The sequence below is a fragment of the Culex quinquefasciatus genome, chromosome 1 (genome assembly GCF_015732765.1).
Source record: "Culex quinquefasciatus strain JHB chromosome 1, VPISU_Cqui_1.0_pri_paternal, whole genome shotgun sequence".
In the NCBI taxonomy this organism is placed as follows: domain Eukaryota; kingdom Metazoa; phylum Arthropoda; class Insecta; order Diptera; family Culicidae; genus Culex; species Culex quinquefasciatus.
This window is the reverse complement of record NC_051861.1, coordinates 38,695,510-38,712,740: the sequence shown is the minus strand read 5'-3', so window position 1 is coordinate 38,712,740 and position 17,231 is coordinate 38,695,510. Positions and strand designations below refer to the sequence as shown.

The 17,231-nt window shown below is 38.6% G+C and overlaps 1 protein-coding gene across 1 annotated transcript; it reads right to left on the bottom strand.

Annotated features, from left to right (window-relative positions):
- Nucleotides 1-487: 487 nt before the first annotated feature.
- LOC6047061 (integrator complex subunit 5) lies at nt 488-15,824 on the bottom strand. Its single transcript, XM_038266994.1, is given in 7 exon segments — nt 488-1,063; nt 1,066-1,180; nt 9,771-10,771; nt 10,774-11,565; nt 14,776-15,242; nt 15,244-15,383; nt 15,441-15,824. Coding segments are annotated over 7 exon segments (3,123 nt in total). The 5' UTR covers nt 15,660-15,824; the 3' UTR covers nt 488-674.
- Between the last annotated feature and the right edge of the window lie 1,407 nt (nt 15,825-17,231).

The following is a 17,231-nucleotide window of genomic DNA, read 5'->3' as shown; positions in this document are numbered from 1 at the left end:
CGAAAAATAAAATGTCCGTGAAAAAATATATTTTTGTGTTACCGTAAACCGGGGTGACTTTGATATGATTTCAATTTGTTTTTGGAATATTTTCCAACAGGTAGGTTTTTCTCAAAATTATTATTTTTAAACCATGTACTGGGGTAGGCAACACAACCCAAGCAACCATCCAGCATTAATATAAATCATAAATTAGCTGTTCATGTATCGTCATGTTCCGTATCAAAAACTATGAATCTTGAATTAAATGTTAAAAGTAAGAAAATAAAAGTTGGTACCTACCGAAGTTCATACAAACCTTTGAATAATATAAAAAAGCAACTGTTGATTAAATAGTGATTTAAAAGAAAAAAAGAAAGAAATCTCGCTTACTTTTCAAATATGTTGTACATAAAAAAAACCCATGGCGCATTGGTTGTTTTGAAAAAAAATATATATATATATATCTAAAAATCAGGACATTTCGGCATTCAAATTAAAACCCTAATTTTCCTTGGAAAATCTTACGGTGCTTCTTAATTTGATTTTTGTTTCTTACAAAAAGTAGATTCTCGAGAAAAAGAAAATAAAAGAAAAGAAAGAGAAAACAATCAATAGTCCTATCTACAATTCTACAATCTTACACGTGTATAGAGAAAATGATAAACTTTTAAACTCCGCTCCTACTACTACTGCTAATCCAACGTTACGACCGGCCCCAATATGACCGGCGGCCCTGGGTTGCCCATCAAGTGTCCATTCCCGTTCGCCCCGACCATCCCCGGTCCCATCTGGCCATGATGATGTTGCGGCTGTGGCAGGTGTTGATGCGGATGTGGATGATGATGCTGCATGACCATCATGTTCCCGTTCCCGTTGGCCGCGGCCACCATTGGCGGAGGTTGGCCACTTCCGCCCAGCCCGTTGACCATCACAATTTGCTGTGGCGGCGGCTGCTGCTGGTGGTGCATCACCGTCGGATTGCGCAACTCCGGTCCGACAAACATCTGCTGGTACAGGGTTCCCATCTTGGGCAGGCGCTTTTGCATCGTGTTCCGCAGTGGGTTCGTGTACTGGGGCGGGGACGGGAACTGGCGGGGTCACGCCAGTGGAAACCGGTCGGATCGCACACGAAGAGGACGGGTGAGGGGACGTGGTCCTTCATGTAGTTCCAGACGCACTCCTTGAGCACGTAGACGATCTGTGAGAGGGTGGAAGAAAAAGAAGATGTCGTTAGGGTCGGTTTGCTTATTGATCGTGTGAATCACTTGAATTTCCAGAAAATGAAACTTTGAATTCTTAAATTTTTTAACTTCGGTTTTTTAAAACTTTAGTATTTTTTATTTTCAATTTATAAAACATTATTTTTTGGCTTCATAAGTTCCATTTCTCCAATTTTTTTATTTTATGAATATTTGCATTTTTGAATCTCTAATTTTTTAAATATATTACAGTCGTGAATTTACAATTGTTTTTTTAAGTGTTCGAACTTTGATTTTTTTTAATTGGTGAAAGTTTACTAAATCTGAGAAAGTTTTTAAATGATTTTTAAATTTAAATGAAAGTATCAGTAAAAGTTTTTAGTAGTTTACATGGCAGCTGGGGTTTGTTTGCATCAGATTTGCTATCTCTTTCTAGCTCTAGCAAAAGTTTTAGTCAGGCTACTTCTAGCTGTTTTTTTGACCGTCCGATTCTAGTCAAATCAATCCGAATTCTGAAACGGAATCTAATTAGAATCGTACACAAATGCATTTTCAAACGCAACAACCAGTTCGAACACGGAATCGGTTGTTGCGTTTGAAACGGAATTACGTAAAAGATTCGAATTGAATTCCGTTTCAGAATTCTGATTGAGTTGACTGAGTTGTTTGCATCAGGACACTGTGACGTTCGTCAATTTTTGGATTAAATAATATTCTTTTCACTGGGTCTAGGAAGCCTTAGTGCAGAAAATGGTGTGTATGATTTATGAATTTCTATTTTTTAACTTTTAGATTTTACCTGTTTTTTTATTATTTTTAAATGTTTACAAAAATATTTAAACATTTGTAATTTTCAGTCGCGCTCAAATTAGAAAATCCGGACCAGCCTTTTAATCAGTCTTCCCGAAACGCACGCACGCCGTACAAGTTTTCAGTGCAGATGAACCTCAACCACACCAGGCTACCATGTTTGAGTTCTCCCCGCACGGCGCACTAAAGTTTACACGCGGTGTAAACACGGAGTGCACACCTCGGGTACAACGTCGTGCGAGCTAAGAGCGTATAAAGCAGGCCTGCCCAACGTCCGGCCCGCGGGCCAGATCCGGCCCGTGAAGCCATTCCATCCGGCCCGCGACGGCTTTTCAAAATAGTTCTATAACCGGCACTTAAGGGGTTACATACATGTAAATCAACAAAAATGTAAGAGGTTGGTTTATGCACACACTTAAACTTTTTTTAATTATCTTTCAAGGGCATTAAAATACACATTTTCAACTAATATCAAAATAAATTTGAAGATATTTGGTTGTATCATTGCCGAGATATAGCCATTTTTAGTTAGCAGTTTCAAAAAACGGATGCCACGATACCTCTACACTGCTTTGACCAAATTGGCTCAAAATTTTGGTGAAGCCTCGTTAAACCGGTCCTGTGTGCATTTTCAAAAAAACTGTTTGAAAAAAAGATAAAAATATGTTTATGTTTTTTATATAAAAAATCGCCAGTTTAAGATTTTTGTATTTATTTAAAAAGCAAAACTTCAAAATCAGGCTTCGTCATGCACACGGAATATGTCTTAAGAGTCTTCACCCCAAATTTCAGCCAATTTGGTCCATCCCATCTCGAGATATCGTGGCACCCGTAAATCAACTCGGAGTTCAGAGAAAAATTCTCACAAAGTTCGACAGTTCGCTTTGCGCATGGCAAAATTTTTAACGTAAATCGTCTTTTACTCAGTTTAATCATGAAATATCTTTATGAAACTTTCAGGAGTGATTAAAAATCATCTTTTTAGTAGATTTATTAAATTTTCTGAAACATGAAATTTTTGAATTTCTACATGTATGTAACCACTTAAGGCTCATATTGAAAAACTCAATAAATTAATTGAGTGTCAAAATTTTAAAAATAGTCTTGAGATCAATCTTTTAGATATTACAAAAAAATTTTTTTTTGTTTTTTTTTGCTTTTGACATAAAATGTTGCCAATTCAAAGTTTTGTTTGGATTTTGCCTTTTTATTTTGTTAAATGATTTTATTTCACATTTAAGGCTGGTACAAATATTTTTAAAAGTTTTTGTCACCCCCTTCAAAATTGGCCCGAAAAATCAGGGGGCAAAAAAATATTTTTACAATAAACTTCAAAATTTCAATGAAAATTCAAGGGCAACCAGCTGAAATCAAATTAAAATACATTCTCCTGCGTTTAAAATCATTTTTAGCATGTTTGGGTTTATTAAAAAATCTTAAGATTTTTTGAAAATTTTCGCAATTCGCAATTTTCAGTGTAAGAACGGGCCTTGACCGATCTTATGCACCAGGTTCCCGACGAACACGCACTGCCCTTACACCTACATCTCACCCTTGCTCTGAGTCAGTACGAGCAGCACGCTAGAACACGCTTTGAGTGTTCGTGCCAGGCATGCACACCTTCTTTTCCGGTTACGCATTTTAACTCGGCCGGGGGTGGTACATTACGTAGGGTTTGATGTAAGTATAAGCGCCTAACCATTTATAGTGTGCCTATCAACTTTCATTAAAGCAAAAACTGTTTTATTTTTAGTTTGAATTCAAAAACTAGTTGTTATTTTACTGTGTTTTGTTTTCTCCTGAAATCTTTCCTAGTGTTGAGTCGTGTTTTTATGTTGTTATTTCTTTTGTCGCGGTGTTTTGTTACAACTTTTGGTCCTAAGCATATTATAAAAGTTTTTCAAAAGTACAATAGTAATATTTGTGTTAATTCTTTGATCACTCCAAAAATTGAGTAAGGGCTCGAACCTCATTTGTTTGAAGAAAAGGGTGAAGATTGAAAACAATGGACAGTGAAAGAAATATACTATTTGAAGAATCAATAGTAAAAGAAAGATAGTAATTTATGAAGTAGATAAATAAATTAACAATAATTAATAAATAGAGGTAACAAACAAGCTTAGATTGTATTGAGGGCAATTTATAGGGCAAATGAAAAATTATTCAAATAGATAAATAAAGAAAAGGCAGATGATAACAACATTGATATCGCTGCCAAATTAAGGGAAAGCAGAAAGTATGTTACAGCAGCATCAATTGGTAAAATAGAGTGAAAAAGCGTTGAGAAATAAGAGAATCAAATGAGTAAAATCGAAATCAAATGGAGGATAGTAAACAGAAGCCGCGTTAGAAAATCAGTGAAACAAAATAAACAGAAGATAGGTGGTAGCTGAGAATAAAGAGAAGAGAAACCCCGTTGTGCGATGTTTCAGGTACATCCACAGCAGTTGACTCAACATACTGCGAATCAAAACAATACCGTCTACAATCACAAATTACTTCCCTTTCCCACATTGTCGCGCCCCTTTCTTTTAGCCGTCTCGACTTTGACTTTGGTCAAAGGTTTACGATCCGTTTCCACAGGCCACCAGCTAGGTCATCATGAAAACCAAGCCAACGTGGAGGTAAGAAAATAGGACACTTGCAAGGAACCAGAGCTATACTGTCTTGATCAAGTATGATCTAACAGGACTACGGACGTAGTCAGTGACGCTCCTTCCAGGATGTTCCTCGCCTGAGCGTCAACTGAAGAGGTATCATCAGCATCATTCGCACTTGGCCTGCAAGATTTTTTGAAAATTTTCGATGCAAAATCTTAATTTTCGATACAATTTTTGTTTTTGTCAGATCTTAGATTTTTTGAAAACTAATGATTGCAAAACAACTGAACTAGTGTAAAATGCATTTTAAAATACTTTTTTCATTGAAATGTTAAGATTATAGCTTGTTATCTAAATTTTTATATTTTTTTATTTTTTTGCCACCCCCCCCCTCCCCCTTGACCTCGGCCAGTGCCGAGGGACAAAAACTTTTTTTAAATATTTGCATCGGCCTAAACATTCTTTGAATTTTATTCTTGTCATCCTTGCAATGACTTAACGCCCTAAAAACCAAGGCCGGGACCGATATTTTACTTCCTCATCCGATGGAAGGTCGCAGCAGATGGGAATCGAACCCAGAATCATCCGCTTACAAAGCGGACAGCGTAACCATTCGGCCACGCACTGTCTTTAAAATCATCAATCGTAAAACTTTTCAATTTTGTAAAATATTTGGATAATGGTGCACTACAACGTAAAAATAGTTTTAATCGTACAGAAGATTTCTTTTCAATAAATTTTATCTTGTCTCGTTGATTTTAAAAATTATAAAAAAAACTTGCAATTTACATGTTATTTTTTAATAAATGATATCAGGGTATTAAACTTCAATCGACAAAAAATATTATAATACAAATTCACTCAAAACAAACTAAAAATAAATCCAATAAACACATCTGTGAAAGTTATCTTTGTTTTTTTTCTTTCTTAAAATTAAGATACATGAATCATATTTAAAACACTTGTTTATTTATAAGTTTAATTGAAACAATCTGATAAAATAGGTTTTATGAAAAAAAAATATTTTTTTAAATATTAAACATAAGCTCCGGCCCGCAACAACTTCAGAAATATCAGATCTGGCCCGCAGGGCCAAAAGGTTGGGCAACCCTGTATAAAGAGACCAAAAAATGCCTCACGGCAAGAAAAATGGGCGGTCCTCACCAGCAGGATCGGCAGATTTAAAAGAAGCTAAAGAATACCGATGCGCTACCTGCAAAGCCAGGCAGTTTGAGCAGGGACGCTCAAAATTCTTCTGGAAACCAGTTTGCTACCCCTGATGGTTTGGCACTAGCTGTTGTCAAACGAACGGGGTCACTTTTTAGTTTGACAGTTCCTTTTACACGGAATTCACACACACTATGAAACGTTTGTTTTGATAGTGTGCGTGAGCGCCGTGTTAAAAGTGACAGTTCGTCACTTTTTAGTTTAACTTTGAACAACTAACGGGTTCAAACTAAAAACTCAAAAAGTGTCAAACGAAAAAGTGACCAACCACCGGTGGTTGAGTGTACCCCTATCAGCCAAACATAGTTTAATGTTTAAACTTTCAATTGGGTCCTAAAATGAAGCTTAGATTGCTGATATTATTGTTTACAGCGATAAAGCTTATTTTTCTAAGTACAATGACCCTTTGTACGACCACAAAGAGTTTAAAAAGGATTTATAAATCAATTTTGAAAAATTAACCTCGCGGTCCTTCTTGACAGAAAAGCTCCTACTTGACAGCTTGTTCCAAGGGGACCATAGTTGATCCATCAAAAAAATGTTGTCTAGTCAAAAAAAAATTTTGCATTAAAATGAAAAAAAGTGATCAGAAATGGTTTTTAATCGTGTTTTTTACCGTTGTACATAAAAATTTACATAGGGCTTTAGTACCCAATTCATGCAAAAGGTTCATAGTTTCGTGAGAAATTAAGCGAGTTACATTCGATACAAAAAAGGGGAAGTCTCCCCACTCTCCCCAACATTCCTGATAAAGTGCCTTTTCAAAAGGTCCTTTGCGAGATTCCACAAGTTCGACGCGGATTGACATTTCGATGCCTCTGTGCTCTCTTGTACTAAGCTTGCTGGTTTTCCTATCTAGTTAGCATAAGAGAGCACAGAGGCATCGATTTTATGAACGGGGATTTGAGCCTGTACTGTCAAACTGTTTTAAGTTTTCAATTGTTGTCGAAGAATTTTTCAACAAGCTTTAAAATTTCATTGAAGATGGAAGTTTACCAACCGCACAAAAAATTAGCTTTAGTCAAAAAAATAATTAAATATTTATCTAAAACAAGCCTAACCCGACAAACTTCGTTTGTTGACGTTTTTTGCTAAGCTCTGTATGGAGAAAAATAATATTGAATTGCATATATTTCAAAAACGATAAGTTTTAGAAAGTCGACACGTTCTAGAAAGTTGCTGGTTACAAAAGGTTCTATATTGAGCAATTCCAGCCTAAAACAGTAATTTTTTAGGTACTTTTTTCTCGACCCTCTCCGATTTCAATGATACTTTGTAGACATGTTATCCTAGACATATATAAACCATTTTTGTGTAAATGGAGTCAGTTTCACTCGAAAATGACATTTGAGAAGAACGTAGGTGTTTTACATATTTTGTATTTCGTAATTTTATTATTTCTGTATCTCGAAGCCGTTGCATCGTATCAAAAAGTGGTCAAAGACAAACTTGTACGAAATTTGACGGACCTTCCGAAAAAAAAATACACTGAAAGAAAAAACAAGCGACTTTTATGAGATTTTTTGATTTTTAAGTTTAAAAGTGAAATTTGAAGCTGAGCCCACGACTTTTTTCCTTTAAATTTTTTTGTGAAAATAGTTAGTAAGATGTTACAAAAAGACTCACGAAAAATGCAAGATGGAGCAACTCACCTAAAAAATACAAAAATCATTTACTGAAACTGTTTTTTTTTTCAAAAGTGCTCTAAACTTCAAAATTTTCAAAAACCGAACACGAGAGCCGATTCTCCAGACAATTTTACATAAATGTCTCCATATTGACCATTGTCTTAACTCCAATCCTTGTGAAGTTACAGCGGTTTCAAAAATAAAAATGTTGAACAAATAGGTTTTTTTATGGTTGGACTCTCGTGTTCAGTATTTGAAAATTTTGAAGTTTAGAGCACGTTTGAAAAAAAAAACAGTTTCAGTAATAGATTTTTGTATTTTTAGGTGAGTTGCTCCATCTTGCATTTTTCGTGAGTCTTTTTTTAACATCTTAGGCTATTTTCACAAAAAAATTGAACGAAAAAAAATCGAGGGCGTACCTTCAAATTTCACTTTTAAACTTAAAAATCAAAAAAATCTTATAACATTTTGAGTGTTTTTTTGTTCCAGTGTAGTTTTTCGGAAAGCCTGTCAATTTTTTTCCTTTTTCTGCGTCATTTAGCCCATTAAAAATATTTTAAGGGTTTTAGCTCATTTTTCAAAAACTAAATTTATAAACATTTTGCAAAAATAATATAATTTTAAGAAATCGAAATTTAAATTCTAAATGAGAAGAGAAAAAGTAGTATTTTTAGCTTTCACGGGAATTATACACCCAAATAAACAAATATCGTTAAAATTTGACAGGCCCAAAAAAAATTTGTTATGTTTCTAAAATATGATTCCTAAGATAAAAAATACTCTTAATTTTATTTTGAATAAAACAAAGCTTGATTCATTTAAGGTGAAGCCGTTGATCATTTTCTAAGAAAATTAATCATCACTATAAAATATTCTGTATTAAATTCAATTTAACGAATTTCAGCACCAAAAGGAATCAGCATGTGCCGGTTGTTGCCTTTTTGAAGCCACTGAAAGAATTTTTGATCTAAATCAAATGTGCTTCAAAATTTATATAATTTTGTGGCACAGTCATTGCCGTCCTAGTTGGCAATCATTGATTAATGACGATTTCCATAACTTTACAAGGAATGGGATAATCGTTACCAAAAGGAATCAGCATGTGTAGGGCACTATTCTAAACAACTTGTTGAAGGAATTTTGTCAAAATATTGAAAGTGACGCAAAATTTATATCTTTGAACGAAAAATGTTGACAATGATGGAAGTCTTCACGTTAATTTCTTTCAAAACTATGCCTTTCAAATAAAATAGCACAGAAATTTTTAATACAGCGAATGAAAATATTACTAAATTTTGATAGTTTCTGAAAAACTCAAAAATCTCAACATTTCTTCAAATGGTTCATATCAACTTGACACACATATATAATCAAGCTTTTTAATTGACAACTAATAAAATATCTTTTCTTTTTGGATGACATATTTATTAAGTTGTTAGGCTGGTACAAATTTTACTAAAAGTTTTTGTCCCTCCCCCCTTCCCCTCCCTTCGAAATTGACCCGAAAAATCAGGGGACAAAAAAAAATTTTTTTCGAAGAACTTAAAAATTTCAGTGGATCAGCTGAAATAAATTTAAAATTCATTCCCCTACGTTTTTCATTCAATTTTTAGAATGTTTGGGATCATTTTAAGAATGTTTGGGTTGATTTAAAAATCTTTCGAATTTTTGAAAATTTTCGATGTTTGTTATCGCAAAATGTTTTTTTTTGCTAAAATTTTTGTTTTCGTCAAATCTTACATTTTTGAAAACTAATGATTGCAAAACTAAACTAAACAAAACTTTGCATTCAATGAATCGAGAAAATTGATAAATTTCACGAATTTCACGCCGTCTACGAAACCGTCAACAATCATTAACCCTATATTAGTAATAAAACCAGAATATTCACTCGCTTAATTCTACAGTACACAGAAAAAAATAATGTGAATTTGGAAGGTTGAATATTACCTCTTTTATGATGTAATTTTACCTCAATTTAGACTGAAAAGTGACATTACACCAGAAAAGTGGTAAAATTACACATCTCCAGAGGTAAAATTACACCTTTTTTCTGACATAAAAGATGTACCCCTTCCCAGATGTAATATTACCATGATTTTTTTTTCTGTGTAGTTCATAACATTATTTTTATTCCCTTTTGAGTTTAATAAATTATTTTATGAAAAATCGTTACATTTTCATACAAACATAAAATTTCACGGGATTTCGCGGAAAAAGCCAAATTTCGCGGATTTCACGCTGTCCGCGAAATCGTGAAATTTCACTAACCCCAGTTACAACCTATTGGAATTGCTCATCAATAACGCAAATCAAGTACTCACCTCCGCCGCATCCAGATGCGGCAGCACAATGTGCAGATAGCTCAACGGCGGCGGCAGCAGCTGTCCCAGCGCCATCACCTCCAGCAGCTTCGTCGTCACGTACATCAGTTCCGTCCGGTGGCCGTCGACCATCGTCTCCGCCGACTTTGATCTCCACTGGTGCAGTACGGACGCCGCGAGTGCTCTCAGCAGGACCGAACTGTAGCAGAGCGCGGGTCGATAGCAGGCCACGAGACCGAGCAGTGACCACAGGATTGGGTTGTTGCGGAACATCCGCCGGATCTGGAGGTCGCGTTCCATCGTCACTTTGGTGTACTCTTCGTCGGGCCAGGGCAGTCCGTTGTACATGACGTCCGGGGAGACGAGTTCAACGAGGAGAAGGGACATGAAGCTGAATCCGTCGATGGTGGCTTGTTGGTCGGGGTCTTGGCAGCAGGCCACGATGGCGCTTACTAGGCGGTTCTGCATTTCGGATTCGGGGCCGTCGGCGGACCGGACGGGTTGTTTGGGGCCTTGGCCGATGACGCCGGCATGTAGGACTGTGGAGCGGGACGCGTTCATGGCGATGCCTTGCTTTTGGTTGAGTTTGATGAGGAGTTCGTCGGGTTTGCTATACTCGACGGAGTCGCGTTCGGTTTCGAGGGAGCCGAACAGGTTGCCGTACAGGAAGAGGGCGCCTTCGAGGATTTCACGAAGGGCTGACGTTCGGGCGGCTTTCCGCATGGCGCAGTGTCGGGACAGGAGTTGGTAGCAGCGGTGAAGGTTGGTGTCGTCGTCACCGTTGAGACGGGTTGCCGCTTGCTGGAGACACAGAAAGAAGTACTTGACGGTCAGCGCGGACAGTTTGAGGCACTCGGACATGTTCAGGACGGCCGACTTGGCGTTCAACTCCATGCAGTCGATCAGCTTGGCCAGCATGTGAATTTGGTCGAACGTCACGGGGGTCGCGATTTGTGACGTTCTGCTTCTACTTGTCCCCTCGCCGGTGTCAATCTGCTCCGTCCCCCGTCCTCCCGTTTAATCCGCTTTATCTCCGGCTTAATCTCCGCGTTCCCGAACGAAAACGTGCCCTGCCTCTGGAGCAGTGTGTTCTTCTGCTGGTTCATCAACATCTCCCAAATGGCCAGCAACTTCCCCAGCAGCTCCTGCAGCACGACCACGCAGTTCGTCTTCTTCAAGTGCACATTGAACGAGTCTCGCTCCAGCTTCACAATCTCCACCAGATTCCTCAACACCCAATAGTTCTCCCCGCCCCGCGTCGGATTCAGCAACATCCGCTCCAACGCAATCTCGAACCCGGGCTTAATCTTCGGCAACTCCGCCGACCCGTGCGGCCCTCCCAACAACCGCACCAACGCGTTCAAGTGCGGCTTACCCGGTCCCATCTCGCCGGAACTTCCGGCCAACAGTTGCGCAATCGACTGCTGCAAAAAGTGCGCCGACCGCAGGCTAACCAGCAAAATCAACCTCACGCCACTCTGCTGAAGCAGCGCGCAATCGCTCAAGCAGGCGCGCCACAGCAGCTCCTTGGCGGGTTCCTTCGTAGCGTCGTCCAGTAGCGGACAGGATCGCTTCTCCAGCACCAGCGTCTCCAGCTCGACGAACAGCATCTCCAACAGTTCCTGGCACCACGGGTAGCGATCGGCGAGGCGGGGCAGCGTTAGGAGAACCGGGATGGAGTGCTTTTTGACCTTCAGCAGCAGACCGGTGACGATGTGGACCACGTTGGTGATGTTGTAGTTGGCGGGCCAGAACTTGCACTGCGCGCGGAAGAGCTGCAGGTGGGCGTCGGTGTCTGGAAGTTATTGAACAACAGATATTTAAATATTTATTTATTTTTATTGGTTATTTTGGTGAAATGCTTTAAAATTTGATAATTTCTTCGGGATTTTTAATTTACAAATTAAAAAATGTTACAAATTTTCCAGGTGAATATACAAAAATCTGTATCTTGAGAAGGGATTTTCTAATCGACGTGATGTCTTCGGCAAAATGCGAAATTTCTAGCGCATTTAAAAAAATAGAATTTATGTGTTTCAGGAATAAAAGGTATCTTTTGCGCTAGAATGTTTTTTTTTTTTTTTGAAATGGTGACTATTAGAAAAAAATCTACAATATTTTCAAAAAAAAGCAGAAATAATTTTTTAGATGGTATTTGCAATCGAAAATGGCTTCAAGCATTTTCTTGAAGGAAAAGCACTCCTGCAAAAAATATTTCCGAAAAGCTGAAAAAAATCTTATCTGGGCTCCGTTCATCGGACTGCTAGTTACTGAAGGAGATATAAGACTTTGACAAATAAGCAAAGAAACTAGCCATTTTCACAGTTTTTCTGGACACATTTTGCTTTGTTTGCGATTTTGCCAAACACGAAAAGTGAGAGTTTGTTTGTCATAGTCTAACACCTCCTTGAGATACAGTATTTTAAAGATTAAATTTTGTGAAAAATTAGTTTGTCTCATGTTCTCGATGAATAGCCGTCATTTTTCAATACGCAATATCTCGGAAACTATTGGATCTCGATTTTCTATGTTGAAAAATGAAACTGTTGTAAAAATGTCTGCGCTTTCAAGGAAAACAATTTATAAATTAAAAAAATCTAATTAAATTGATTCCTACTAGAATTTAGCTGTTCGAAGGTTTGAAATGGTGAGGCAATCCAAACCTCTTTTTACACCTAAGTTTCCATCCACCCCGGGATTCGAACTGACGACCTTTGGATTGTGAGTCCAACTGGAAGACAACCTGGACCTGGACTGGCTATCCAAAAAAAAAATAATAAATTAAAAAAAATCATTAATTAAAAACCCAAGAGAAATTCTGAAATTCTAAAACCTTTAATAAATCAAAAATTCAGAAAAAACTTGAAATTTATTTAAAAAAAAATCCAACATTTCTAAAATGGGGTCCTAAAATGAAGGTTAGATTGCTGAAATTATTGTTTACAGCGATAAAGCTTATTTTTCTGAGTACAATGACCCCTTGTACGACCACAAAGAGTTTAAAATGGATTTTTAAATCAATTTGGAAAAAAAAATGACAGAAAAGTTCCTACTTGACAGTTCGTTCCAAGGGGACCATGGTTGATGCATCGAAAAAATGTTGTCTTGTCAATATTTTTTTGCATTAAAATGAGAAAAGTGATCAGAAATGGTTTTTAATCGTGTTTTTTTAACCGTTGTACATAAAAATTGACATAGGGCTTTAGTACCCAATTCCTTAAAAATCAAATTTCTGTTTTTTTTAAATTTATTGTTGAAATTTCTAAATTTCCTAAAGTTTATCAAATTCCTGAAGAAATGAAAAAATCTTTAATTTCAGAAATGACTCAAACTTTAAAAATATTCTAATGTTGATTTCGGAAATTTCTAAATACTATTTAAATTCTATAAAATAATAAAAAAAATACAAAAAAAAAAAACTTTTTTTTATGGAGCGTGGACAATCACCATACCCCCCCTTAAAGAGTCCACGTGATTTATGGATGGTCCCGAAACTCCAAAGGCGATCACTGACTCAAGGCGGTTTCAAAAACACCCAAAAACTGGAAATTTGGTTAATTGGACCTTTAAAAAACTCCGGATATGTAAATTTTTATGTACAACGGGTAAAAAACGATTAAAAACTATTTTTGATAACATTTTGCATTTTAATGTTAAAAAAAATAAATTGACAAGACAACATTTTTTCAATGGATCAACTATGGTCCCCTTGGAACGAGCTGTCAGGTTGGAACTTTTCTGTTAAGAACGTTAAGAAGGGCCGTGAAGTTATTTTTTTTTAATTGATTCAAAATTCATTTTAAATCCTTTGTTGTCGTACAAATGGCCATTGTACTCAGAAAAATAAGCATTATCGTTGGGAAGAATACTATCACCAATCCACTTGGCTACGATAGCTTCGAGAAGTAGACGTGTTGTGACGTGCGCGCTAAAGGCAACGTTGCTTGCCTCGAGTTTTTTGACAGATGGAGGTGGAAGAGACCTCCGAGACGGATGATTTTCAACTCATCCCCGGAAATCGGAAGCGGAAGAAGTCCCTCGAGGTCACTGGAGCTATCGTCGGAGAAGAAAAGGTGGAGCAGAATCTGCGCAACAACACCAATTTCAGCCCGCTAGCGGAAAACAAAAACAACAACAATGCCAGCACAGCAGGAGGAGGAGACGTCCCGGCGGTTTCACCACTCGGCCAGTCGGCAGGTAAACAAAAGCAACCACCTTTTGTGGTGAAGAACACCACGGATTTTTACAAGCTCGTGGCGATAGTGGAAAGTTGTAAATTTGGTTTCGATCCTATCCTCCGCTGCCGGGCGCAGTTCCGGACGGAAAATTGAAGGATCGCCCTCGCCCCGCAGGAAGAAGCCAAGGAAGCAGTGGCTCCCGAGACGGTGGAGCCACGAAGGAGGAAGCCGGGGAGGTGCTCTACAGTTCGGCTGAGCTGTGGGGCATTTTCTCCGAGTACATCGGCAGGTTCAAGACCTGCAAGACCCGCTTGGACCAAGTAACTATCGTCAGTTACATGATCTCCAAGTATGGAGTTTAAGGAGTTGTTTTTTTTGTTATATTGTGAAGGCAGACAAAAATCTGCCGCTTACGACAAACCACTAAATTTTTGTACGGCGCAACAGATTTTTCGCGCAACAGAAGAGATGCGCACTTCGGTTTGGTGGTGCGCGGATAATATATTAGTTATTTAACGATGCTCGGTCCCAACCTGGTCACAGCACCTAAAAGGACCTAATAAAAATAAGTTATGAATAAAAAAAAAATAAAAAAAACGATCACCCATTTAAGATTAATTTCAAGACCCAATTCATAATAATTCTGAAATGAGTAAATCCCTTGAAATTTTAGTCTATCCAAGTAATAATTTTTCTCAAAATGCTTGTCCGCCCTTTTCTCGTGTTGCTCCAGATAAGATTCTAGAGAATTATCTTTTTTTTTGCATATGAAGAATTTTAAAACACGCACTTCAAGCAATTAAATAACAAAGGACGGTTCTACTCACGATGCTCCAGAAACACCGCCGCCAGCGACTGCGCCAGCACCTCCGAGTTCTTCGACAGGTGCAGCAGGTACGGCACGGTCAGCTTATTCCCGGCCGCCTCCCGCTCAATAATGTCCCGCAGCGCCCTCCTCAAATGCTCCTCGTTTGCCGCCGCCAAATAGCTCAGCACTTCCACCTCGGAGTCCACCTGGTCGTACTCGCCGGTGAAGCGCTTCAGCCCACACCCCAACATGCGCGCGATGACCCGCGCCGGGAAACATCCGCCCAACCGGGCCACGACCCAATCAAAGTAGGGGGAATATTGGGCGAAAGTGTTTAGGAGCCCAGCGATGCAATTGTCCACTTCGGCTCCATCCAGCTTGGAGAAGCAAAGGGCGGTCAGGCCAACAAGGCATCGGATCGCCTGACAGCCGAGCCACAAATTACAGGACGTTCGGATGTCCAGCGGACGGCGGCGACTGTTTTGTCGCAGATTTCCCCAGCAGACGCAGACTCCACGATGAGATTAACGGAGACCACGCCGGAGGTCCGTTCGTGACGAGCCGCTCCAGCGCTTCATGAATCTCCTGAATTGTGTCATCCTCGGCGGAAGCATCCGGGTTGTTTTTCTACAACAAAAAAAAACCATCAATTTTCAATCCCCCCGAACAAATCGCGCCACTCACCTCGACGATGCTGAGGTAGCTCTTCACCGCGCCGTTAAACACCAGCGAAAAGTACTCAAAGACGGCGTCCCGCGTCGACGGCAGGTCCTCCAGCAGGTGCAGCGCGCACTTGACCAGGGCCGTGGCCGCGGCCGAATCTTTGAGCGGGACGCCCTTGTACAGCAGCGAAACGCTGCTCACAAAGTACTGCAGCTCGGCGAGAACCGGTTGCTTGATCATCGTTTGGGCCGCGTGTCTTTCGTGAAATCAAAAACCTCCGGAGAAACCCGCGCGAAAATCGTAAAAATTCCAGCGATTTTTGTGGTTCCGATTCGGACGACGACGCGAGTGACAGTTCGGACTGGTGGCAGGGCGTTTTGTTGACGTGCGTGCATCAACGTGAGTTTGACGTTTCTCCGCTGATTCGCGTGTTGGTGTACGGGGCATGGGCGTGCGCGTACGGGGAAAAAAAAGAGAGGGTTGAAAAGGAGAAAACGTGAACGAGGGGTGATTTATGGAGGTGAAATCCCAGTTAGTATTTGAATGCTGAAACGAAATTGGGTACTAAAGCCCTATGTCAATATTTTTGTGCAACGGTAAAAAACACGATTAAAAACCATTTCTGATCACTTTTTTTTCATTTTAATGCATTTTTTTTTTGACAAGACGACATTTTTCCGATGGATTAACTATGGTCCCCTTGGAACGAGCTGCCAAGTAGGAGCTTTTCTGTCAAGAAGGACCGCGAGGTTAATTTTTCAAAATTGAGTTAAAAATCCATTTTAAACTCTTTGTGGTCGTACAAAGGGTCATTGTACTCAGAAAAATAAGTTTTATCGCTGTGAACAATAATATCAGCAATCTAAGCTTCATTTTAGGACCCAATTCAAACTCAACAACCGGTTCTGTGTTCGTACCAGTTGTTGCGTTTGAAATTGAATTCAGAAACGATTTGAATGGAATTCCGTTTTAGCATTTGAATTTAGTTGGCTGGAATGAAGCGATTTCTTGGGGCTCTTCTTACCCCTAACTCTCTCTGTCAACTCAGTCGGAATCCTGAAACGAAATTCCTAAACGACTCGATTTGATTTCCGTTGAGGCAAGATTGCTGCCCATGGGTAAAATTTACTTTGACCAGTCCCTTACAAAATGCGTACATAACAAAAAATAAAAAAAACATGTGGCTTTCTACGCCACACACTAAAATTTTACAAATTATTTTCTGTAGTGAAGCAAGCTTTGCCAAAGTCTAGCTGCGATCGACAGGCCTGTTTCTCAGTCATTCAGTTGCGAACACTTACAAGACACAAAAAAACCCTAAACCGAGCCAATAATTTCATTTTCATAAAAACATATAAAAAATGAAATTGAAAGCCATGGTATATATTAGAGCGTCCAATTTCCCGTCCCGGGAAAACATTCCACGGGAATTCCCGGGATTTTCCGGAAAAAATATTTCTCGTTTCCCGGGAAATTTGTAAATTTCCCGGGAATTCCCGAAATACAAGCGGAAGTATCACGGATTTGTTTAACATTTGTGTTTACCATGACTAAATTGGATGGAAATTGAAATGATATAGCTATTTTTATGAAAAAATATCGTTTAATATCAACCACTTTTAAACTTATTTTTAACTAATTTATTTATTAGGCTATAAATATAACCATATAACTAAAATCATACCATAAATGGAACCATGAAAAATCATTAAAAAAAACATCTTCGTATCATATGAAATTACCATGAATTTACCTAAAGAATGCAAACATATTCCAAAAACTCGCTTCAATATTTTGAAACTGAGTTGTTAA